General features: G+C 43.2%; 1 protein-coding gene across 1 annotated transcript; it reads left to right on the top strand.

Annotated features, from left to right (window-relative positions):
* Positions 1-216: 216 nt before the first annotated feature.
* Positions 217-25,933, top strand: glg1a (golgi glycoprotein 1a; the record flags this gene model as incomplete). The annotated part of the gene is made up of 26 exons (XM_080003100.1): positions 217-537; positions 4,797-4,826; positions 5,265-5,351; positions 5,471-5,686; positions 7,427-7,627; positions 7,854-7,925; positions 8,017-8,203; positions 8,616-8,827; positions 9,284-9,405; positions 10,161-10,262; positions 10,369-10,522; positions 10,604-10,741; positions 10,844-10,930; positions 11,038-11,100; positions 11,262-11,375; positions 11,777-11,865; positions 13,310-13,427; positions 21,259-21,351; positions 21,667-21,804; positions 21,885-22,008; positions 22,254-22,396; positions 22,504-22,605; positions 22,675-22,782; positions 22,932-23,052; positions 23,128-23,234; positions 24,732-25,933. The coding sequence occupies 26 exons, from the start codon at positions 217-219 to the stop codon at positions 24,897-24,899; spliced, it is 3,417 nt and encodes a 1,138-aa protein (XP_079859226.1). The 3' UTR covers positions 24,900-25,933.
* Between the last annotated feature and the right edge of the window lie 1,564 nt (positions 25,934-27,497).

Raw genomic sequence — 27,497 nt, 5'->3', positions numbered from 1 at the left:
CCATTTAGGACAATTTCTTATAAATGAAATATCAGATTTATGAGAAATCGTCACATTTCCATGGAGACCGCCGTGGTCGGTGCTGCGCTGCAACGGCGCAGAAACTGACGTCATGGCGGGCGTCCAATCAGCGCCGAGCTGGTCACGTCACACGCACCGTCCAATCAGCATGCGGCTTCCTGCTCGCGAGGCTCCTCCCCCCCAGTGGCTGAAAAGATGGCGGACTGTAGACGTGTTCCCCTGCTGCTGCTGCTGCTCTGCCTCTTCGTGGGGCCGCTTCCCGCCCTGTCCTCCCTCAGCACCGGCGGCTCCAGAGCGGGGGGCGACGCGGAGCTCCCCGCGAACAAAGCCGCCCCACCGGGCGCGGCTCCTGCCGACGGGAGTCCGGCTGTCGCGGCCTCGCCGCCCCGCAAGCGGCCCGCCGCCTGGAAGCTGGCCGAGGAGCCGGCGTGCCGGGCCGACCTGAGCCGGCTCTGCCCGCGGCACTCCTGGAGCAACAACCTGGCCGTGCTAGAGTGCCTCCAGGACCGCAAGGAGGTGAGTCCGGGGGTCCTGGATCCGCGCTGCGACCTGGGTGTGACTGCGGCTAGCAGCGGGCTAGCTGAAGCCGTTAGCAGCAAGCTGTACTTACTAGCACCAAGTAATGTCTCTTTGTTTGACCTTATTCATGTGTGTGGAGTTTCAAACCGAAACAAGAACACGTCCCGTAGACAAGTCAGTAGTTAACTAGCTGCAGCTAACTAGCAATAACAATCTAAACCACCGCTGGCCCAGCTTTCTGTGTGGTGATCCCACTGGTCTAACTTGAACCTGGTGTAACTGAGCCCTGGAGTGAGGCCTGGTGTCCAGCTGAACACCTTACCTGCCGACATCACAAAGTTTAACCACTTAACTTTAACCGGTGTGAGATCTGCCCTGACACGACGCCAGGTACCTGAGACACTTCAGGTTCTGGTTTCTGTGGCCAGATGGACCACTAGGCGGTTGGAGGTCCTGCTTCATGGACCCGGGATCAGATGGGACCTCCAGACAGCTAGAGGTCCTGCTTCCTGGACCCAATGCCAGACTGGCCTCCAGACAGCTGGGGGTCCTGCTTCCTGCACCCGATGCCAGACTGGCCTCCAGGTGGCTGGACGTCCTGCTTCCGGGACCTGATGCCAGATGGACCTCCAGATGGCTGGAGGTCCTGCATCCTGCACCCGGGGCAAGACAGGACCTCCAGACGGCTGGAGGTTCTGGTGGTGGTGGCCAGGTCAGTGGTTGGAAGAGATGCCGTCCTGGCGAGTTGGAACGAGGTAGTAAAGTTGTGATGTGGTGTTTGAGGAGGCGTCCCTGGGGGAGCATGAGCTCCAGGGACCTGGGGCGCCACGCGGCTTCCCCGAGGACATTTTCACGGTGTAGATGTCTTGACGTGCACAGACGCACACACACACACAGCATTCTGGGAGTTAGAGGTGGCTCTTCTGCATCAAGGCCTCTGTGTTGCCACCAACATTGGAACCAACAGATAGAGGGTGTAGGGGGAGGCCGACCCCGCCACAGCACTGGAACCAGCAGATGGAGATCAAGGACACAGACACACTGAACGGATGTTTCTCTTTATGTTTTGCAGCTAAATAAAGTAGCCAGTGCGTTTTTTTTTTAATAAATTTTTTATTTATTTTTCCACAAAAGTATGACGTTTTCACTCACTTATATTCATAATTCTATTCCAGAGAACCATTGTATGATACATTAAAAAAAAAGAATTCCCCGCTAATGCGTTTATCCCATGATGCGCCTGGCTTTGCTTTAAGATCCACAGTTTTAGCCAGTCCTCCACTAGAACATTGAAGTTGTAGCTGCTGCATTCCTTGGGCTGTGGTTTCCACCCGACGCCCACGCCGAGCTCCTTCAGGCCTCCCAGTGTCTGAGGTGTCCGTCCAGCCGTTGGTCTGTCCGCCCGTCTGTCTGTGGTTTTGTTGACGTGGTGCGCAGCCTCATTGAGCTTCTAGAACTGACCACACGGTGGCACCGCGGCCTGTTTGACAACCTGCTGCTTGACATTATTTTAGTTTTTCATGTGAACTGGAGTCTGAGGGAGACTCAAGGAGACAGAGGGAGGCTGGTAGTTTGTCGCTGACCAGTCGGGTTCAGTCAGTGGTCTGTCTCCTAGCCAGGGTCCTACTGAATCTTGTCCCTACTGACTGCCTGGTCCCTACTGACCTCTGGTCCTTACAGAGCTCCAGGTCCTACCTACAACTGAATCTCTTGTCTTTGGCCAAAACATCGTAGCCACCATTTCTCACTCACATGACCCGTTGGCTGATAAATGCAAGTCCACTTCCAGAAACCTTGCTATGCTTTTCGATCCACAACTCAATTGAGACCTGCATGTAAAAAAAAAAACTGGTTCAATCCTCTTTCTTTCATCTTAGAAACATCTCAAAAATCTTGGGCATTCCTATCTTTTAACAGCCTGAAATGTACATTTATTTTGTTACACCTTGATTATTGCAATGCACATTTCTGACTTCAAATGCTGCAAGGCGGAGCTGCAAGTCAAGGCGTAATTGACACATCATCTCCATTCTGTCGACCTTGCATTAGCTACCGATCAAATTCTGAATCGATTTTTAGGATTTTTTTAATCACCTTTAAAGCACCACATGGTCAGGCCCCCATATCACTTCTACTGAGTTTTTAAAACCGTACAGTACCACCCGTTCCCTTAGATCCTATGATCAACGCTTGCTGGTGGCTGAAAACCAAGGGGGAGCGTCCTTTGTCTTTTTAGCTCCCTCTCTGTGGAACCGTTTGCCCCAAAACGATCAGATCAGAGGCTGTCGCCTGTTTCAAATTTCGCCTGAATACACTCCTTTTTTCAAAATATACCTCTTTGTGTGCTTTACATTCCTATAATAGTGTTTTCTTTGCGCAGTTGTTCTTATGTTGCATTTTTTAATTGTTTGTATGATCATGTGTGTTTGTGTATTTGTCTCACTGCTGCTTGCATTTTTATTTTTCTGTGCTTATCCTCTTTGTCCTCTGTTCAAACACATTGAAACGTTGCTGTTTGGTAGGGGTTTCAGGACTACTGATTTTTACTAGTTGCCAAGTTTTTCGTAATTGTAGTAGAGGAGATGCAGAGGGAGGACTTCTAGGTAACAATGAACGGCTATGACTGTGCTTTGCTGTGTGGCGTGCACGCTGGCTGTTATCTTCAATTGTAACAGCGTGAATCACAAGCATTCATTTAAGTAGAAGATACAATGGTGATTTCCTCATCTCAAACAATTTACTGAAACAAAAGCCAACAACAGTGGTGGGTTTACCACAACAACAAATGTCAATGTCTCAATAACTTGTCATGTGCTCTCGAGCATCAATTACAGCTTGACAAGGACGTCTCATGCTGTTCACAAGTCGACTTATTGTCTGCTGAGGCCTGGCGGTTGCGCAGGCCACTGTTCACAATGAAGCGCTCATCAGTGTGGGATGTGGCCAAAGGACGTCCACTTCTATGCCTTTCTGTGACTCTTCCAGTCCCTGTATCTCTGTTGCAAGCTGCTGATGACACTCTGTGACACTCTAAGCTCAGTGGCCACTTCCCTCTGACAACATCCTGTTTGAAGCCTCACCAGCCGAGGTGCTGTTGATCAGTTGTTAGGTGTGGTCTTGGTCTCATGATGTCAACATGTGAACAGCATGATGAAGAGGACTTTAAATACCAACTCTAATTGAACCAGGACATGCATTGGTGGATTCATGGGTCAAACACTTGTTGTGAATTTTTCCGTTCAGCTCCTTGTTAGAGAACAGCAAGTTGTGCAAAAAGTACTGAAACATTGAACAGTTGGACATGTGCATTCAAAAGTTTAGAGAAGGTCAAATGAAGTTCAGCTGTAAAGGTTATAGTGCATTTTAGGTTCATCCTGAAATTTCACCCGAAAGCAGAATATCCCTAACTTTTTGTGAGTAGTGTATCTAGGCGCTGGGTTGGAAATGCCTGGAGCGAGGGGAATCAGTCTCCAATTATTTCTCAACAGAACAATGTCACCTTCACCCTGATGTCATCAGCCTGCGCCTCCTCGCTCCAGGCATTACCAGACTGTTCCATCCAGCGGCCACAGAAATGATTTTACTAATACAATAGTTATTGTAAATCTAGTCAACCACTTGTCAACTGCTTGGTGAGAACCCTACTGTTGAGAAATGTGCTGCTCCCTACTGACAGCTGCTCACCGCCAGTCCCTGCTGACCTCTGGTCCCTGCGGACTGCCTGGTCCCTGCTCACCTCTGGTCCCTGCGGACTGCCTGGTCCCTGCTCACCTCTGGTCCCTGCGGACTGCCTGGTCCCTGCTCACCTCTGGTCCCTGCTGACCTCTGGTCGTGACGTGTGTTTTAGCTGCTGTAGTTGCGACAGTCTGGTCACCATGGCAGCAAATTGATACTGTCTGAGTGGGAAACAGTGTGACCTCTGACCCCCAGCATGTTCTCTCATTGGGCCTTGTGAATGTTTTCATCAAACTTTCACGTTTCTCTGCAAAGGATGTACAGTTAAGGGGTTGAATGTTAAAGTTTGAGATTTTTAACCTCTTCCCCTCCTGTTCTTGTCCTTTTATTTACTTTATCTCAAACCCACTCGTTTGACCTGACACAGTGATCTGATTGGCTGCTGTGTTTCCTGCTTTGTGATTGGCTGTTAGTGTTGCCGGGTACATTCGGAAACTTGTTTCTTAGAAAACATTTGTGTGTGTGGATAAATTTAAACATGTTTCTTGACTTGTTTTGTGTCATTTTCTTTTCTCCTCCAGGAAACCGAGATCGCTTCTGACTGCAACCATGTGAGTATCAGCACTGTATCCCAGCATGCACCTGGCTGCACCGAGCTTGACCTGCTCAGACTGGTTTAGATTAATAAAAAAAAAAGAAGAAGAAGAAGCTTCTGGGTGTTTCCACCAGAAAGAAGCTGAAGGTCTGAACTGGGCTTCACAGGAGACTGGACTCCAGTAGTTTCATTAGGTAGATAGTTTGGTTCTTTAGAGCAGGGTTCTAGCGCTGGGTGATGACCAAAAATGGTGTGTGTGTGTGTGTGTGTGTGTGTGTGTGTGTGTGTGTGTTACATTTTTTTGTTAAATGCCTTTTTTATTATAAAGAACACAGTTGTATGCCATGATGCATTTTAACACACACATATTTGTGGAATGAAGTGCAACTGCTTTCATTAACATTTCACTTCAATAAAATTGGTTCATAAAATAAAAAGTCTGGTCTCTGTGCAGCTCCTGTGGAACTACAAGCTGAACCTGACAACGGATCCAAAGTTTGAATCGGTTGCTGTGGAGGTCTGTAGGAGCACCATCACCGAGGTAACGCTGTGGCTCCTCCCCCTACGTCACTCCTCTGTCCGTGTCCTGAGCGTATAATATTTGTGTACTATGTGTGTATAGTGTGTGTACTATGTGTGTACCGTGTGTGGTCCTTGCAGATCAAGGAGTGTGCGGTGGAGGAGCGGGGGAAGGGCTTCCTAGTGTCCTGCTTGGTGGATCACCGTGGCAACATCAGCGAGTACCAGTGTAACCAGTACATCACCAAGATGACCAGCATCGTGTTCAGTGATTACCGGCTCATCTGCGGCTTCATGGAGCATTGCCGTGACGACATCAACACACTGCACTGTGGCAGCATCAGCACTGGGGAGAAGGTACAGGAAGTGTACCTCATCATACACAGGAAGTGTACCTCATCATACACAGGAAGAGACCTCAGATGCGCTGATTATTCTGACTGACTGCTTTGTCCTCCATGAGTGGTGTTACAGATTCAGAGTGGCGCTCCAGTTTTTTGAGAAATGCTTAAATGGAAAAATAAGAGAGTTGTGAGTGAAGCTGGGTTACTAAAGCAAGAGGTACACTTAAAAAGATGCAAGAACAACCGGAGTGTCCCAAAAAACCTTCAGCAGAATACTCAATAAGAACTCAGTCAGAACTTGGCGGTGAAAGAAGCATGAACGCCACAGCGAGAGGAGTGGGCAGCAGCTTTGCTTAACATAAAAATGAATAAAACATGAAATTAAAAATAGTGAAATCAACGCAATGTAATTTATTGACATGACCCGTATTTCCTAGTGACCGGGTCTTTCATTTACCTCAACTGCCGTCTGGGCACCGTGCTCCTCAAAAACAGATCTAAAATAAACTCACTTTATTTTTTTGATCGGGGACACGGGAGCAGCTGGGACGCACAGTGGACCAGATATTGCTCCTTCTCCATTACGCAATCAACAGTCCTGATCCAAGGTGGAACGACTCTTCGTTGGGTTTAAAATGTTAGTATCAAACAAGTAGAAACGAAAAAACAATAGATCTAAAATAAGAACGCAGTAAAAAGCGGCGCGGTGCACTCGGCGTGCAGCGCTGGAGGGGGGGAGACTCAGACTCAGCCTTGTTTACCGTTTTATATTTGAGGAAATAGAGTATATATAAAACATGCTCTGAATGTTGCTGTTGCCGGGAAAAAAACAAGCTTGTTGACCCAGGAAAAGGAGGAGGTTGAGTGACATGGGGTTGAAGTCCGCCCTTGACGCAACAGCTTTTGGACCAATCAAGACAAGGGGAGGTCTCAGAGCAAGAGAGAGACCAAAGACAAAGATCACCCCGGGCTTGCACCGAGAACACCGCAAGAATCCATATCACCGCATCAATTTGCTAGTACAGTGGTACCTCGACTTACGACTGCATCTACTTACGACTAATCCAAGATACCAGACACCAGCAGCCATAGTCGCCAAAATTTGTATCGACTTGCGACCGACTGCTCCAAGATAGGACCGTGGAAATTTGCAGCTGGCGCTTCGGCTGTCAGTCAGCAGCCAGCCAGCCAGTCATTCAGCAGTCATTCAGCAGTCAGTCAGCAGTCAGTCAGCAGTCAGCGGGCGACCTACATGGGGTGTGCAAGTAGTTTGTGGCTTATGGATATTTTTTTTCATATTAACTGAATTTTTTCCTGGTATTTTGTTTTTTTTCACCCTTCATGATGTCGTCATTTATATGGGAAAATTGCTTGGACATAAAACTGTTTTAACGTACCACTGTTCTTATAGAAGGAATTACAGTCGTAAGTCCAGGTACCACTGTATCTTGTTCTGAACACGTCGTTTTGGTCAAATCTATTTCTTAAGTTTACCTCCACCTTAAGATCTTTTTTTTTATGTTTACTTGTCATAAAGGCGCAAGGGGAATTGCTTGAATAACTCAGCTTCTGAGATGCTGGAAGATATATTTCACAGCTAGGCTAGCTGATCATCTGCAGCCTTGAGCTGTCACTGTTAGCATGTAGCATGTAGCATGCAGACACACAGGGTGTCGATGTTCTCCCGTTTTCCTTAAACGGAAAAGTATTTTATCGTTATCTGTGGTAGAGCGACCATGACTTGTGCCCCCAGGACCTGCACTCGCAGGGCGAGGTGATCTCCTGCCTGGAGAAGGCTCTGGTGCAGGAGGTGGAGGAGGGGAACGCTCCCTCCATCAGGGACGAGTGCAAGAAGTCGATCATGCGCGTGGCTGAGCTCTCCTCCGACGACTTCCACCTCGACCGCTTCCTCTACTTCGCCTGCAGGGACGACCGCGAGCGCTTCTGTGACAACGTGGGTCTAGATATTTATTATCATCAATATTTTTATTGTCAATATTAATGTGTGTATGTATAAAAGATAAAAATGACTCAACATTATAACCCTCTTTCATGACCCCATGAACCACACTTGGCAGGACATTTAGAGAGAGTGTGTGTGTGTGTGTGTGTGTGTGTGTGTGTGTGTGTGTGTGTGTGTGTGTGTGTGTGTGTGTGTGTGTGTGTGTGTGTGTGTGTAGACCCCTGCAGGTGAAGGCAGAGTCTATAAATGTCTATTCAACCACAAGTTTGAGGAGGCCATGTCTGAGCGGGTGAGTCCTCATCAGTGTGTGTTATCCCTCTTTGGCACGTTGGTGGGTGGTCCAGGTCTTCCCAGTGTCTGACCCCTGTTTGTGTCCCCAGTGCCGCGAGGCTCTGACCACCAGGCAGAAGCTGATCGCTCAGGACTACAAGGTCAGTTACTCTCTGGCCAAAGCCTGCAAGGCCGACCTGAAGAAGTCCCACTGCAGCGTGGACAGCAACCTTCCGAGGGCCCGCGAGGCCCGGCTGTCCTACCTGCTGTTGTGCCTGGAGTCTGCCGTGCACCTAGGTACCGTGCTAACCTATGTAAAGCACTTTGGGTTGCATGTATTAAAGGTGCTATAAAAATAAAAGTTATTATTACTACTAACCTCCTTGTACACAGAGGAGCTGTGCGAACCTGTGTTGTCAAGTAGGACTTTTTGCTGTTTCCATGTTCTCAGTTATTTCCCGAATATTAATTCGGGAAATAACTGAAATGCATTTTTTTGTTTGCCTTTTAAAGTTTTTATCATTTGATTGCTTTCTATGAATGTAAAGCACTTTGGGTGTCTTGGTTGTGAATGAAAGGCTCTGTACGTGTTTACATTTCACTGCATATATGTATGAAAGTATGTATATGTATGTGACAAATAAAAATCTTGAATCTTGAACTAAAGGTTATTGTAAATAACCCTAATAATATTAATGTGTGTGCTCAGGGCGACAGGTCAGCGGGGAGTGCCAGGGTGAAATGCTGGACTACCGCAGGATGCTGATGGAGGATTTCTCTCTGAGCCCAGAGATCGTGCTGCACTGCCGCAGTGAGATCGAGGCGCACTGCTCCGGGCTGCACCGCAAGGGCCGGACGCTGCACTGCCTGATGAGGGCGGGGCGCGGCGAGGGGGGCGTGGACGCCCTCTGCCAGAAGGCTGTGAGCACCCTGTCCCTCCCTGCACGCCCTGTTAACACACTCCCTCCAATTTCAGGAGTTGATTTATTCACTGCTTTGTTAGAATTAGGGCTCCACAGTAGCGGTCGCATAGTTGCCCAGTGCAGCCAGATTTGGGCCCTCGTCGACCATCTTATGCTGTCTCGTTGCCTCGTTTTCAACCTGCGCAGCTATACCTTGTTCTCTGTTTAGAAGTGTATCTATTGATTTATCTATTGATCTCACTCAATTATAAAATCATTGAAATTCAGCTATCATTTTCTCATTTTGGCAAGCAACAGATAAAGCATGGTTGCAACTTGGCAACCACTTCTAAAAGCTATTGTCGCTAGCTCTGATAGAAACCTTTCAGCCGGTCTTGGTCCTGGTCCAGTTTTTGGTCTTGGTCCACGTCTTGGCCATGGTCCAAATCCTCTCAGACCTCCTTTCTCTCTGCAGCTCCAGACTCTGATCCAGGAGGCCGACCCCGGAGCAGACTACCGCATCGACCGAGCGCTGAACGAGGCCTGCGAGTCGGTGATTCAGACGGCCTGCAAACACATCCGCACCGGAGACCCCATGTGAGCTGTCTGTCTGCTTGTCTGTCTGTCGCTCTATCTGTCTGAGCTGTGATGGTGTGTATGGCAGTGCACTCTGGGTAGTTTAAGATAAGACTTTATCGATTCAGAAGTTCCAGCAGCAGAGTTGACAGAACGGTCAAAAAGAGATGAAAATAAAATGTCTGTAATTTGTACTCGCGACATGTGTAATATTAATCATCAACAAGTGACCAGCGAGCCGCTCAACTCTGTGCAGCAGTGGGGCTTTAGGGCTCTGTGACTGAGTCACTTCTGTCCACACTCATAAAGGAAGGAATCTTGACTGGAAAATCGTCTTTAAATGAATGGACACTGAATTAGAATAAAACCTGAAGGGGGCAGTGATGCAACATCATGGATGCAAATTGCGGTTAAACCTCGAAGAAGTGGTTGTCGTACGGGCATGCACTGCCTCTGCGACTGAGTCACTTCTGCAATGCAGCCCATTCCAAACAGGCATGGTCTGTATGTCCTTCGATTATCTCGACATCCGGTTCATATGATCTACTTCACACTTGGTGAGTGTATTGCTGGGGACCCAAAGACGTGCAGTGTTGAATTTGGTGCAATTTGGACATGGTAGACATGTAATATAATATTAATAAACAACAAGCGAACAGAGAGCTTTCAGCTCTGTGCAACAGCAGGGCTCCTGGAAGCCCGTTCCAAACAGGTATGTTTGGAACAGGGCATGCACTATGCTAATTATTATACTAATGGTGTGTTTGTTCCTTCAGGATCCTGTCGTGTCTAATGGAGCATCTTTACACAGACAAGATGGTGGAGGACTGTGAGCAGAGGCTGCTGGAACTGCAGTACTTCATTGCCAGGGACTGGAAGTATGCTGCTAGCCTGTTATGGCCATTAGAACTTTCAATTCTTCTGACATATGATTTTAACAGTTTTTCTACTTTTAATTGAGGTGTGTATCTCTCTGGTTGACAGACTGGACCCCATCCTGTACAGAAAGTGCCAGGGCGACGCCTCCCGCCTCTGCCACACCCACGGCTGGAACGGGACCAGTGAGATGATGCCGCCTGGCGCCATCTTCTCTTGCTTGTACCGCCACGCCTACCGCTCGGTAGAGCAAGGACGGAGGGTAGGCCTTCCATCCATCGTTCTGTCATCCTTCTATGGCTCTGTCATCCCTCCATCATTAATGTGAATTCTACCCCTCTAGCTGTCCAGGGACTGCAAGGTGGAGGTCCAGAGGATTCTCCACCAAAGGGCACTAGACGTCAAGCTGGACCCCGAGCTGCAGAGACGCTGCATGATGGATTTGGGAAAGTGGTGTAGTGAGAAGACTGAGGCAGGACAGGTACTGTGAACTCTGACATCTCTGCTGCCGCGCTGACTGTAGGGCTGCAGCGCTGACTGTAGGGCTGCAGCGCTGACTGTCTGATTGTTGGCATTTCTCCAGGAGTTGGAGTGTCTTCAGGACCATCTGGAGGATCTGGTGTCCGACTGTAGAGACGTCGTAGCGAACCTGACGGAGCTGGAGTCTGAGGTACCATACCACCCAAGATACACACCAATGACACACCCCCTCATGGTGGTTAATGTTGATAGCTACTGTAGCTTCCCTCTAGTGTAACCAGGTGTTTGTATATGCAGGACATCCAGATTGAAGCGCTGCTGATGAGAGCCTGTGAACCAGTCATCCAGTCTCACTGCCATGTAAGCTCTCTTGTCCTCTCTCTTTCATTTAATTCTTAGCGATTAGCTCTGTCAATCTACTTGGTGAAAAGACAATGAGGTTGTTCGCAGCTGAGTCGCTAAGCAGCAGCGTTGCTATAACATTGCTTTTTATAAAGTGCTCTCTCCCCCCCGCCCCCCAGGAGGTGTCAGATAACCAGATTGATTCTGGAGATTTGATGGAGTGTCTCGTTCTTAACAAACATCAGAAGGAGATGAACGACAAGTGTGCTGTGGGAGTCACTCACTTCCAGCTGGTCAGTCCCTCTTCCTTTCATCTCTCCATCTGCCCTAAACCCTCCATGTCCTCTAAGCTCCCATCTCCAGGTGGCAGATTATCTCCCAAATAGGAGCCTTTTTGCATGCAAACATGCACACTTCATGGTGTGACCAGTGATGGACACTCGTTACCACGTCCCCGACGCGTCCACAAACGCTGCCCACTGCTCCTGGCTGTGGCCCCGGAGGAAGGACAAGCCAGGATGGTTAAATGCAGAGGAACCATTTCACCGGCACCACCCAAAGCGTGTGCGTGTGCGTGTGCGTGTACGTGTACGTGTACGTGTGCGTGTGCGTGTGTGTGTGTGTGTGTGTGTGTTATAGGGTGGTGTGTTGCGTGATAATTAAAGATTCTTCTTCTTCTTCCCTTTCTCTCCAGATCCAGATTAAAGACTTCCGTTTCTCCTACAAATTCAAGACGGCCTGTAAGGAGGACGTCCTGAAGCTCTGTCCCAACATCAAGAAGAAGTAAGGGGAGAGTGGGGTGTGGATGTATGGTGTATAGTAGGGGTGTCAGGACTCGGAATCGAAAATTGATTGAAACAAGTGTTCGATTTTGAACTTTGAAATCACAAGCAGGTCTGTGATTTTCCCTGTATTTTTGTGGGGAATTTTTATCGACATAGTCGCCATATTCAGTTGGTGGAGATCTGCCGGTAGACAAATGCAGTGTACGCTGGGGGGTGCGGACCCCTCCGGAGTCGACTGAGGCTCACCCGACTCGGAGCCAACTTTCATGAAATTGGCTTCAGAGTTAGGTGAGCTGTGGTCTGCTCTGCGGAGGGGTCAGTTATGTGTTTTTCTTTACAAATCAGGACTAAATATTCTAACAATGGCATAGATGTTAGTGCTGAAAAAAATACATATGTTTAAATCAAGAATTGAATTGTGACCTTAACATGGAAGGTGTAAACAAATCGTGGATTTGGATGGTGATTAAGTTGCAGACCCGACATTGCGTGGGCCAGCGATGGGTTGCAAAGACAGTGTGTTTTTACTTTAGATCTAGGTTACTTTATTTTACGTCTCCTTATGGAACATAACAAGGGTGTATGGAATGGTATGGACGGAAACATTCGTAACGGGGGCACTATCTCTGTGACTTTCTCCCGGGTCACCCCCTCTCCATGCGTTATTCATAGATAATAATCATAAGGAGACTCCGACACGTGCCCCGTTCCTCCGTGCCTCGCCCCCACACTGTTTTCACTTGTTTTATTCGGAGGAACGAGGCTCGACGATCGGGACGCACGGAGAGTCGTGTTCCATTCACACATATAAAAATATATTTATGATTCCCTTTTTTTTATAATTCCCCATTGAAATGATATCCCTTTGCATTTTGTAAGCTTCTATCAGTTTTATTCTGTTATTGTAATGCACACTGACTGGCTGGTGAACGGGGAATCCTTTCCGTACGCGCGTTACGTGAACGCCCACGCACAACTTGCGATCCGTTCTCCGTGATCCGGCATTAAAGGTTCACCGTCTCTCCAAAGGAAAAAAAAAATACAGAGTGCTTTCATTGTAGTTGTATTTAATGTAATTGAATGAAACCAAAAAAAATGCCGTGCATAATAGGAACACTTTCTCCCCCACTGCCCCTATTTGGGCAGGACTGCATCACAAGATAACATTTTGGATATCACCCAAGCCTAACCCCTAGTATATAGTAACATCGAGCCAGACAGTCGCGATCACTAAATAACCCCAGACACGGTGATAAGATCTGGTATCATGCTGCAGGAGGTTATTCAGTGATAACAACCGTCTGGCTGCTCATTATCCTGCTTATTACACACTACTTGGTGAATAAAAGTATACACAGACGGAATATTGATTGAAATGTTTTTAGAACTAATCCTGATGGTTCTGGTTCCATGTGGTTCTGATGGTTCTGGTCCTTGTGCAGGGTGGACGTGGTGATCTGTCTCAGCTCCACGGTGAGGAACGACACACTGCAGGACGCCAGGGAGCAGCGCGTCTCAGTCAAGTGCCGCAAGCAGTTGCGGGTGGAGGAGCTGGCGATGGTAAGCCCACAGCTTAACGAAGGATTTTTTTTTATTTATGAAAAATAAAATGTTTTCCCTCGTTAACCTGTGCTGTCAGCATGCTGGACATACAACAGAGTATTTGTTCCATTGCATCTAGCACAGAGTTGGTCTGCAAGTGGAGTTGAACTTCTCAACCTGCAATGAAACTCTTTATTTATTCTTTAATCATCAACAACTGCTGCAACAACTCTGTCCTGTGACGAGCTGTGGGACGAGCTGAGCACAGAACCACCACCAGCCCCCTCTTTGGGAAAACTATTTTACCATGTTTTGGTCTCTAAACAGCTAATCATCACTACTACTCCAAGAGGGAGAATCACCACGGGTGAGACAAGTAAACATAGAACCAAACATGTCCATGGAAAAACAAACAAGAAACAAACATGTCCATGGAAAAACAAACAAGAAACAACCATGTCCATGGAAAAACATAAACATAGAAACAAACATGTACATGGATAAACATAGAAACAAACAACAACATGTACATGGAAAAACAGACATAAAAACAAACATGTGCATGGAACAACAAAGAAACAAACATGTGTACATGGAAAAACAAACATAGAAACAAACATGTACATGGAAAAACAAACAGAAACACACAGGTACATGGAAAAACATCAATATAGAAATAAACATGTAAATGGAAAAACATCAACAAACAAACATGTACGTAAAAAAACATCAATAAAGAGCCATCAACATGTACATGAAAAACAAACAGAAACAAACATGTACATGGAAAAACATACATAGAAACAAACATGTACATGGAAAACCACCAATATAGAAATACACATGTACATGGAAAAACAAAGAAAGAAACACACATGTACATGGAAAAACAAAGAAAGAAACACACATGTACATGGAAAAACAAAAACACACATGTACATGGAAAAACAAAAACACACATGTACATGGAAAAACAAAAACACACATGTACATGGAAAAACAAAAACACACATGTACATGGAAAAACAAAGAAAGAAACAAACATGTACATGGAAAAACAAAGAAAGAAACACACATGTACATGGAAAAACATAGAAAGAAACAAACATGTACATGGAAACAAACACAGAAACAAACAACATGTACATGGAAAAACAGACGTAAAAACAAACATGTGTACATGGAAAAACAAAAACACACATGTACATGGAAAAACAAAAACACACATGTACATGGAAAAACAAAAACGCACATGTACATGGAAAAACAAAAACACACATGTACATGGAAAAACATAGAAAGAAACACACATGTACATGGAAACAAACACAGAAACAAACATGTACATGGATAAACATAGAAACAAACAACATGTACATGGAAAAACAGACATAAAAACAAACATGTGTACATGGAAAAACAAACATAGAAACAAACAGGTACATGGAAAAACATCAACAAACATGTACGTAAAAAAACATCAATAAAGAGCCATCAACATGTACATGAAAAACAAACAGAAACAAACATGTACATGGAAAAACATACATAGAAACAAACATGTACATGGAAAACCATCAATATAGAAATACACATGTACATGGAAAAACAAAGAAAGAAACACACATGTACATGGAAAAACAAAAACACACATGTACATGGAAAAACAAAGAAAGAAACACACATGTACATGGAAAAACAAAGAAAGAAACACACATGTACATGGATAAACACAGAAAGAAACACACATGTACATGGAAAAACAAAGAAAGAAACACACATGTACATGGATAAACACAGAAAGAAACAAACATGTACATGGATAAACACAGAAACAAACATGTACATGGAAAAACCAAGAAACAAACATGTACATGGAAAAAGAAAGAAAGAAACACACATGTACATGGAAAAACAAAGAAAGAAACACACATGTACATGGAAAAACAAAGAAACAAACATGTACATGGAAAAACAAACATAGAAACAAACATGTACATGGAAAAACAAACATAGAAACAAACATGTACATGGAAACAAACATAGAAACAAACATGTACATGGAAACAAACATAGAAACAAACATGTACATGGAAACAAACATAGAAACAAACATGTACATGGAAAAACAAACATAGGAACAAACATGTACATGGAAAAACAAACATATAAACAAACATGTACATGGAAAAACAAACATAGAAACAAACATGTACATGGAAAAACAAACATAGAAACAAACATGTACATGGAAACAAACACAGAAACAAACACACATGTACATGGAAAAACAAAGAAGCATGTACATGGAAAAACACGGAAACAAACATGTACATGGAAAAACACGGAAACAAACATGTAAATGGAAAAACATCAACAAACAAACATGTACGTAAAAAAACATCAAAGAGCTATCAACACATACATGACAAACAAAGAAACAAACATGTACATGGACAAACAAAGAAGCATGTACATGGAAAAACAAACAGAAACAAACATGTACATGGAAAAACAAACAAAGAAACATGTAAATGGAAAAACATCAACAAACATGTACGTAAAAAAACATCAAAGAGCTATCAACACGTACATGAAAAACAAACAAAGAAGCATGTACATGAAAAACACAGAAACAAACATGTACATGGAAAAACAAACAAAGAAACACATGTAAATGGAAAAACATCAACAAACATGTACGTAAAAAAACATCAAAGAGCTATCAACACGTACATGAAAAACAAACAAACAAACATGTACATGGAAAAACAAACAAACACACATGTACATGGAAAAACAAAGAAGCATGTACATGAAAAACACAGAAACAAACATGTACATGGAAAAACACACAAACAAACATGTACATGGAAAAACAAACAGAAACAAACATGTAAATGGAAAAACAAACAAAGAAACACATGTAAATGGAAAAACATCAACAAACAAACATGTACGTAAAAAAACATCAAAGAGCTATCAACACGTACATGAAAAACAAACAAAGAAGCATGTACATGAAAAACACAGAAACAAACATGTACATGGAAAAACAAACAGAAACAAACATGTACATGGAAAAACAAACAAAGAAACACATGTAAATGGAAAAACATCAACAAACATGTACGTAAAAAAACATCAAAGAGCTATCAACACGTACATGAAAAACAAAGAAACAAACATGTACATGGAAAAACAAACAAACAAACATGTACATGGAAAAACAAAGAAGCATGTACATGGAAAAACACAGAAACAAACACACATGTACATGGAAAAACAAAGAAGCATGTACATGGAAAAACACAGAAACAAACATGTACATGGAAAAACAAACAGAAACAAATATGTAAATGGAAAAACAAACAAACACATGTAAATGGAAAAACATCAACAAACAAACATGTACGTAAAAAAACATCAAAGAGCTATCAACACATACATGAAAAACAAAGAAACAAACATGTACATGACAAACAAACATAGGAACAAACATGTACATGACAAACAAACATAGGAACAAACATGTACATGACAAACAAACATAGGAACAAACATGTACATGACAAACAAACATAGGAACAAACATGTACATGGAAAAACAAACAAAGGAACAAACATGTACATGGAAAAACAAACAAACAAACATGTACATGGACAAACAAACATGTACATGGACAAACGAACATGTACATGGACAAACAAACAAACACACATGTTCATGGAAAAACAAACATTGAAACACGCATGTACATGGAAAAACAAACATTGAAACACGCATGTACATGGAAAAACAAACATAGAAACAAACATGTACATGGAAAAACAAACATAGAAACAAACATGTACATGGAGAAACAAACATAGGAACAAACATGTACATGGAGAAACAAACATAGGAACAAACATGTACATGGAAAAACAAACATAGAAACAAACATGTACATGGAGAAACAAACATAGGAACAAACATGTACATGGAAAAACAAACATAGAAACAAACATGTACATGGAAACAAACATAGAAACAAACATGTACATGGAGAAACAAACATAGAAACAAACATGTACATGGAGAAACAAACATAGAAACAAACATGTACATGGAGAAACAAACATAGAAACAAACATGTACATGGAAAAACAAACATAGGAACAAACATGTTCATGGAAAAAGAAAGAAACAAACATGTACATGGAAAAACAAACAAACACATGTGCATGGAAAAACAAAGAAACACACATGTACATGGAAAAACATCAATAAAGAACTATCAACATGTACATGGAAAAACAAAGAAACACACATGTACGTAAAAGAAAACATCAATAAAGAACTCAACATGTACATGGAAAAACAAAACTATCAACATGTACATGGAAACAAACACAGAAACAAACATGTACATGGAAAAAGAAACAAACATGTACATAAAAAAACATCAATAAAGAACTATCAACATGTACATGGAAACAAACACAGAAACAAACATGTACATGGAAAAACAAACAAAGAAGCAAACATGTACATGGATAAACAAAGAAACAAACATGTACATGGAAAAAATACATCGAAATAAACAAAGAAACATGTACATGGAAAAAATACATAGAAATAAACAAAGAAACAAACATGTACATGGAAAAAATACATAGAAATAAACAAAGAAACAAACATGTACATGGAAAAACAAACAGAAACAAACATGTAAATGGAAAAACAAACATAGAAACACATGTAAATGGAAAAACATCAACAAACAAACATGTACGTAAAAAAACATCAAAGAGCTTTCAACACGTACATGAAAAACAAAGAAACAAACATGTACATGACAAACAAACATGTACATGACAAACAAACAAAGAAACAAACAAACATGTACATGGAAAAACAAAGAAAGAAAAATGTACATGGAAAAACAAAGAAAGAAACATGTACATGGAAAAACACAGAAACAAACATGTACATGGAAAAACACAGAAACAAACATGTACATGGAAAAACAAACAAACACATGTGCATGGAAAAACAAAGAAACACACATGTACATGGAAAAACATCAATAAAGAACTATCAACATGTACATGGAAAAACAAAGAAACAAACATGTACGTAAAAAAAAAACATCAATAAAGAACTCAACATGTACATGGAAAAACAAAACTATCAACATGTACATGGAAACAAACACAGAAACAAACATGTACATGGATAAACACAGAAACAAACATGTACATGGATAAACACAGAAACAAACATGTACATGGAAAAAATACATAGAAATAAACAAACAAAGAAACAAACATGTACATGGAAAAACACAGAAACAAACATGTACATGGAAAAACATACATAGAAACAAACATGTACATGGATAAACACAGAAACAAACATGTACATGGAAAAAATACATAGAAATAAACAAACAAAGAAACAAACATGTACATGGAAAAACACAGAAACAAACATGTACATGGAAAAACATACATAGAAACAAACATGTACATGGATAAACAAAGAAACAAACATGTACATGGAAAAACATACATAGAAATAAACAAAGAAACAAACATGTACATGGAAAAACATACATAGAAACAAACATGTACGTAAAAAAACATCAATAAAGAACTATCAACATGTACATGGAAAAACCAACAAACACACATGTACATGGAAAAACACAGAAACAAACATGTACATGGATAAACAAAACAAAGAAGCAAACATGTACATGGAAAAACAAACAGAAACAAACATGTACATGGATAAACAAAGAAACAAACATGTACATGGAAAAACATCAATAAAGAACTATCAACATGTACATGGAAACAAACACAGAAACAAACATGTATATGGAAAAACAAACAAAGAAGCAAACATGTACATGGAAAAACAAAGAAACAAACATGTACGTAAAAATAAAACCTCAATAAAGAACTCAACATGTACATGGATAAACATGAACAAAGAAACACACATGTACATGGAAAAACATGAAAGAACTAAGCAACATGTACATGAAAAACATGGAAACAAACATGTACATGGAAAAACACGGAAACAAACATGTACATGGAAAAACAAACAAAGAAACAAACATGTACATGGAAAAACAAACAAAGAAACAAACATGTACATGGAAAAACATACATAGAAACAAACATGTACATGGAAAAACATACATAGAAACAAACATGTACATGGAAAAACATACATAGAAACAAACATGTACATGGATAAACAAAGAAGCAAACATGTACATGGATAAACAAAGAAACAAACATGTACGTAAAAAAAAACATCAATAAAGAACTCAACATGTACATGGAAAAACAAAACTATCAACATGTACATGGAAACAAACACAGAAACAAACATGTACATGGATAAACACAGAAACAAACATGTACATGGAAAAAATACATAGAAATAAACAAACAAAGAAACAAACGTGTACATGGAAAAACACAGAAACAAACATGTACATGGAAAAACATACATAGAAACAAACATGTACATGGAAAAACACAGAAACAAACATGTACATGGAAAAACAAAGAAACAAACATGTACATGGAAAAACATACATAGAAACAAACAAACAAAGAAACAAACATGTACATGGAAAAACACAGAAACAAACATGTACATGGAAAAACATGCATAGAAACAAACATGTACATGGAAAAACAAAGAAACAAACATGTACGTAAAAATAAAACCTCAATAAAGAACTCGAACATGTACATGGAAAAACATGAAAGAACTAAGCAACATGTACATGAAAAACATGGAAACAAACATGTACATGGATAAACAAAGAAACAAACATGTACATGGAAAAACATACATAGAAACAAACATGTACGTAAAAAACATCAATAAAGAACTATCAACATGTACATGGAAAAACCAACAAACACACATGTACATGGAAAAACACAGAAACAAACATGTACATGGAAAAACCAACAAACACACATGTACATGGAAAAACACAGAAACAAACATGTACATGGATAAACAAACAAAGAAGCAAACATGGACATGGAAAAACAAAGAAACAAACATGTACATGGAAAAACAAACAAAGAAACAAACATGTACATGGAAAAACAAAGAAACAAACATGTACGTAAAAATAAAACCTCAGTAAAGAACTCAACATGTACATGAATAAACATGAACAAAGAAACACACATGTACATGGAAAAACATGAAAGAACTAAGCAACATGTACATGGAAAACATGGAAACAAACATGTACATGGAAAAACACGGAAACAAACATGTACATGGAAAAACAAACAAAGAAACAAACATGTACATGGAAAAACAAACAAAGAAACAAACATGTACATGGAAAAACATACATAGAAACAAACATGTACATGGAAAAACATACATAGAAACAAACATGTACATGGAAAAACATACATAGAAACAAACATGTACATGGAAAAACATCAATAAAGAACTATCAAAATGTTCATCGATAAACAAACAAAGAAGCAAACATGTACATGGAAAAACAAACAAAGAAACACACATGTACATGGAAAAACAAATATAGAAACAAACATGTACATGGAAAAACAGCATTTGGTCATGTGGCCTCTTCCTGTCATAGTTATGGCTGTAAATGAGGGAGAAAAGGAGAGGGATGCAACCAGGAGGGTGCTGCAGTGTGTTCAATATAGCAACACTTGTTTTTCCAATAAGTAACGAGATATTTCTCTCTCTCTGCATTTTGATTTCTCTTAACACAGCCTGCGTTCCATCTATTGCGACATTTGCATTTACACATCTTTAATAATGATATAACCCCCCCAGTCAGAGGACATCCGTCTGGAACCAGAGCTGTACGACTCGTGCAAACAGGACATCACCAGACTGTGTCAGAACGTGGCGTTTGGAAACGCTCAGGTCAGTCACCGCCTCAACGGTTGATACACACACACACACTAATATATATTAGGTTAGGATATAAGATAAGATGAACCTTTATTAGTCCCACAATGGGGACATTTACAAATATACAGCATATACATATACAGTATATATATGTTATTTCTGTCTGTTTCCATGTTAATATTAGTTGTCAAATAACCCCCCCCCCCCCAATTCAAACTTTATTTACATGGGAAATGTTTACATTGCTGAAACAAGTGGGAAGCACAGAGACTTTACATTTTGCAGTTGTGGAAAAATGACAAACGAGTGAATCCAATGTTTTTCCAGGTGATGGAGTGTCTGAAGGAGAAGAAGCGGCAGCTCTCGCAGCGCTGCCACCACAGGGTGTTCAGGCTGCAGGAGGCTGAGATGATGGACCCCGAGCTGGACTACCAGCTGATGAGGCTCTGCAGGGGCATGATCAGGGTGTGTACTGTGTGTATTGCCTGTGTACTGAGTGTGCACTGTGTGGAGTGTGTACTGAGTGTGTACTGTGTGTTTTCCAGCGGTTCTGTCCGGACTCGGAGGGGAAGAGTGCCCTCCAGTGTCTGAAACAGAACAAGAACAGTGAGCTGATGGATCCCAAATGTAAACAGATGATCACCAAGAGGCAGATCACCCAGAACTCAGGTACCACACACTGTACAATACACTACAATACACTGTACCACACAGTACCACACACTGTACAATACATTGTAAAATACACTGTGCCACACACTGTACAGTACACTGTGCCACACACTGTACCACACACTGTACAATACACTGTACAATACACTGTACCACACACTGTGCCACACACTGTGCCACACACTGTGCCACACACTGTGCCACACACTGTACAATACGACACACCATATGTGTGTACTCAGACTACAGGTTGAACCCGGTCCTGAAGAAGTCGTGTAAAGCCGACATCCCCAAGTTCTGTCAAAGCATCTTGAAGAAAGCAGCTGGAGACGACGAGCTGGAGGGCGAGGTCATTTCCTGTCTGAAGCTCAAGTACGCCGACCAGGTGAGTCCAACTGCCATGCTAGCTGCTCGGCTAACACCTGCGTACCGGCAGTTCTTGCTGTTGGTTCACCAGCCGGTTGAGTTTCTAACTGTCGGCCATGTTTCCAGCGTCTGTCTCCGGACTGTGAGGATCAGATCAGAGTGATTCTGCAGGAATCTGCTCTGGATTACAGACTGGATCCACAGCTCCAGATCCACTGCACACAGGAGGTACGCTTCACCCTGTTTACTACTGTCTATCAATGTGGTACTACTGCTTGTTAATGTGTACTACTACAGATCTCCAGACTGTGTCCGGAGGAGGCGGCGGCGCAGGAGCAGACCGGTCAGGTGGAAGAGTGTCTGAAGGTCAATTTGCTGAAAATCAAACAGGAAGCGTGCAAGAAGGTGCGTCACATGACCTATGAACCATGAACTAAATGAGCAGTGGATCCATGAAGCAAATCATGACGTCCTCTTCATATATACGGGTTGAGCAGATTGGTTGTTCTCCAGTGGAAGTCTTCAGCCGTTCCTCCTCTTCCTCTCTGCTGCAGGAGGTTCTGAACATGCTGAAGGAGAGCAAGGCAGACATCTTTGTGGACCCGGTGCTGCATACCGCCTGCGCCCTGGACATCAAACACCACTGTGCCGCGATTCCGCCCGGCCGGGGACGCCGTGAGTCGCAACGCCGACAGAGAATTGTGCCGTGAGTCGGGTCGGGCGGCGTTTGATGGTCTGTTTGGTCCCCAGAGATGTCGTGCCTGCTGGAGGCGCTGCAGGACAAGAGGGTGCGTCTGCAGCCAGAGTGTAAGAAGAGGCTGCAGGATCGAATAGACATGTGGAGCTACGCTGCCATGGTATGCTGCTGCTAGCACCAACATTTAACAGAGAGAAACCTAAGTGTGTGCAGAAATACTAAGAGATACTAAATACTAGACCAACCAATCAGGGTGGAAGGTTTGATCTTTTCAAATGGTCATGCAACTATTGGTCTGAAAACAAATCACAAGTACGTCAATTTAACATTGTGTCAAAGGAGCCTGTCTGTGGTGAGGCTGGTGGCTGGTCCTCCATCTGACCCCAGCTGGTTGGAGCGCTCTTTCAGGGGACGTTGGATCGAGGTGAAGCAGTGGATGATGAAATCCCTCGTGTCCCTCCCTAGAATACAGGCCTAATGACTTGTGTGTCCACTGAACATTCTTATTTGTCTATTTATTTATTTATTTATTTATTTAGTGCAAAAGCTGAGGTGGAGCGCTTGTGTGGGGTTTATATACGTGACTCGATCACGTTCTGCGGTTGATCTACTAAGTCCCGCCCCCTTTAATCTGTGATCGGTTTGTTGGGGGGAAAAAGTGACGATGTGATGGGAGCTTCTTTCTCAAGCTCAAATGTTTTCACTGTGGCTGGCAGTTTTGTTATTTTGCATCATTTTGGTCAACAGAAGCATGTGGATAAACCAGGAGTGAACCTTTTGGAACTCCACACTGATTGGCTCACATACATCGTTGCCAAGGCGAACGGAACAGTCCCCGTTCACTAAATAACACTTGAGCCTGGGGGTATTCCCTGAGGGTCGCTGGGGTCAGGCGGCGATAACCCACGGCCCCTGGACGGCGCTGAGCTGAAGCAGTCTGAGCCGGTGGAGGCTGCATCAGGTGGAGACGTGGTGCTCGGCACATCCTGACGTCTCCGTCACAGCTACAGAGCCGTGATCACTGATGGAACAATATTTAAATATTTCAACCCATGATTACTAAAAAGGGCGATGCTGTAGATATTAATAGACAGAAGAGCGTCCTGGAAATTGATTACCAAACGCATAAACACCCAATTTATCATTTTTAATGTGTTTATTTTTTACTTTTGCGATATAATTACAATGTGAAACTTATGCAGAACTAAAGCCGAGCGTCGTTTTTGTGTCCGAAGCTGAACAGTGACACTCTGATCCACGATGCCTCAAACTGCTCCTGACCAGGCTGGTTACCATGGTAACTAGGCTAGCTGCAAGGCATACGCCGCCATCTTTTCTAGCAGGATCTTGGGAACCCTCTTAGTTCGTCTGGCCACACCCTGCTTAAGACCAAGTCCAATCCAGTTTTCTAATCTCCACACTGTCAAACGCAGAACTGAGACCCAGTAAAACTAGAGCCCACGTAGAGCTACCTGGAGCCCTACGTAGAGCTACCTGGAGCCCTACGTAGAGCTACCTGGAGCCCTACGTAGAGCTACCTGGAGCCCTACGTAGAGCTACCTGGAGCCCTACGTAGAGCTACCTGGAGCCCTACGTAGAGCTACCTGGAGCCCTACGTAGAGCTACCTGGCACTAACCTGGCCCTCCCTCCCCCCAGGTGGCCCCCGCTGAAGGCTTCTCGGACCTGGCCATGCAGGTGATGACATCCCCCTCTAAGAACTACATCCTGGCCTCCATCACTCTGGGGGTCTGCCTCCTGTTCCTCATGGGCCTGGTCTGTGGTCGCATCACCAAGAGGGTCACGCAGGAGCTGAAGGACAGGTAGAACGCAGGAAGACCCCCAGGATGACCCCCCAGGACCTCCGCACCCTCCAGGGTCCCGTGTGGCTCCAGGCTGTCTGGCAGTTCCATCTTCACTTCCTCTTCCTCCTTTGTCTCTTGATTTGATCATTCCTCCTGGCTGCGGGGGGGTCGGGGGGGGGTCTCCATGTTGGAATGACATTACCCCAGGACCCCCCCCCCCCCCGACCCCAATTGCTCTGTCCAACTCCTTCTGCTCTGGTTCTGTGTTAAGACTTCCTGCTTCCTTCTTTCATCGCTTCCTGTTTCCCTGGGCTGATCTGTGTGGGGGCGGGGCTAATTTTATTATTCTTTGGGTGTTTTGCCATTGGACTGCCAGGCCCCCCCCCTCCCCCCAGGTTGCCCCCCACGTGCCAAACACTCGGCACGCTGCTCCAGCCCCGCCCCGCCGGGGGAGGGGGGGGCTTCTTGGTCTGGATCCAGTGTGCAGCTTCCTGTTTCCTGTGGCGGACATAGAGAACCATGCAACAGATTAAAACCACGATGATAATATGAGCGGTGAGATGTCAACGATACTGGAATCATTGCACATTTTTGTTCTTTTTTTATCTTTAAATATAAATATATATATTGTTTTGTCATAGCCTTATTTATTTGTTGCTGATGTTGGATCTTTGAGTCGTTACTCTTCACAATATTCTGTTCAGGACATTTCAGTTGATTTGAAGCCACTTTACTGAAACAAGCTGAATCTCATCCTCAAACTTGGACCCTGTCCTGTCCTGTCAGGACCCTGTCCTGTCCTGTCCTGTCAGGACCCTGTCCTCTCGTGCCGGGACCCTGTCCTGGTCAACTGCCTTGGCTCAACCAGTTCACCTTGACGTGTGTGTGTGTGTGTGTGTGTGTGTGTGTGTGTGTGTGTGTGTGTGTGTGTGTGTGTGTGTGTGTGTGTGTGTGTGTGTGTGTGTGTGTGTGTGTGTGTGTGTGTGTGTGTTCTCAGTTCTCCTCTCGGTTTGTTCTTTGTTTTCTGTACAGATAAAAAAATGGAGTTTGTTGATAATAAATTCTGCTGGTTTTTACTCCTCTGTCCTCAGTGTCTAAATTAAACTGGACAAGCTGAGCTTGTTTTTATTGGTCTCACACACACACACCACAACACAGGCATCACATGCAGCCACAGCGACACACACATGCAGATGGAGGTGGTGAAGTGTTTTCACTTCCTTCAGGGAGCGGGGAGCAGCTTCAGTGCCGCTGATGCTCTTGTGCTTTAATCAGTGTTTATTCATCTGATGATTGTGTTTTATTCAGCACCTGAACAGAGCTGCTGCTGGAGTGTTGCATTGTGGGTAAATCTGGTCCGCATCACTCCAGGTTAAAACCTGAATCCTTTACTTTGAGACACTGAAATATATATTCAGCGCTTCATTCATGATAGTAATATAAAATACATTATAATGTATAGTAATAGAAAATATTGTTTGATAACAGGGTCATGTGAAGAGGTTGATAGATTTTTTTTTTTGCGTCTTTTCTGTTCTTGGGTTTTGAAATAGGTTTTAAATCTTATAATGAATTTGAATATGGGGGATGACGCAGACAGTGGCTGCCGCTCAGCAGGGGGCACTAGGGTTAAATTCTGGGGTGTAATTACGCATCATTGTCATCGATCAACTTGTTCAGAATTGTTTTTGCAACAGAAATGAAGGTGCAGGATTTAAAATATATACACTTTCAACTTTGGCCTCGTTGAGGTATTCCTACGATAAAACACAGAGTTCTTCATCCTTGAAAAGGTTTGTTTGCAGTTTGGAACACGGTGCCACAGACCCTGACAACTGGAAAAGGGAACGTGAAGTTTGACTTGCTATGGACTCCGGTTGCCATTTTTGGAGGATCACTTCCATTCAATTGCATAACGAAACAGCTAAAATATACCAAATGAAGAAAAACAGAGAATGGAAGGAAGAGAGGAAGGGTGGAGGTTCCACATGGACAGTAACAAGGTTTTCTGCGGCAGTTTATCATCTGACAAGACTTCAAACAACTTAAAATTTCAAAATGTCGACCGACGTTTACAGTCGATGTGAGTTGTCGCTCAAATACGGCGGCTGGCTGACGTCAGCTTCACATTCCCTCGTAGTACTCTGTATGGTATGTCACTACTACATGTAACTGCTACCAGTGCTACTGTATGATGTCATCAGTTGTAAAGAGCTTCCGTCCATGTGCAGAACAGATGGGGGTGCGGCGGCGGGACGCGTCCTCCAAACCACAAAATGTAACGCTGCATTTAAACTGCTGCATCTCTGCATTTTACATGTTATAATATATGAACTAAAGTGTTTTTATTCCAATGTTCTCATATAAGAATCAGACAAAGGAAGAGGAACAGAACTAGAAAAAGGTCTTTATTATTTTCTTCTTCATCTGATTTTAGTAATAAAACACAGAGAAGGTTTCTGATTGGTCACCAGGTGCTCGGAGCAGGCTGAGCGTGTGAGATGTCTTGGAATGTGTGGCGACCCAAGACCCAAGCCCCATCGTATAAGACAATTACTAAGAGACGGTGCCAGGGGTCCCGAGAGAGAGAGCACATCACCAGGGGTCCTGGTGATAAGGG

This window comes from Zeus faber, assembly GCF_960531495.2.
Source record: "Zeus faber genome assembly, chromosome: 6".
NCBI lineage: Eukaryota > Metazoa > Chordata > Actinopteri > Zeiformes > Zeidae > Zeus > Zeus faber.
Note: the sequence above shows the minus strand (reverse complement) of the source record. Positions and strands in the feature narration are given on the sequence as shown.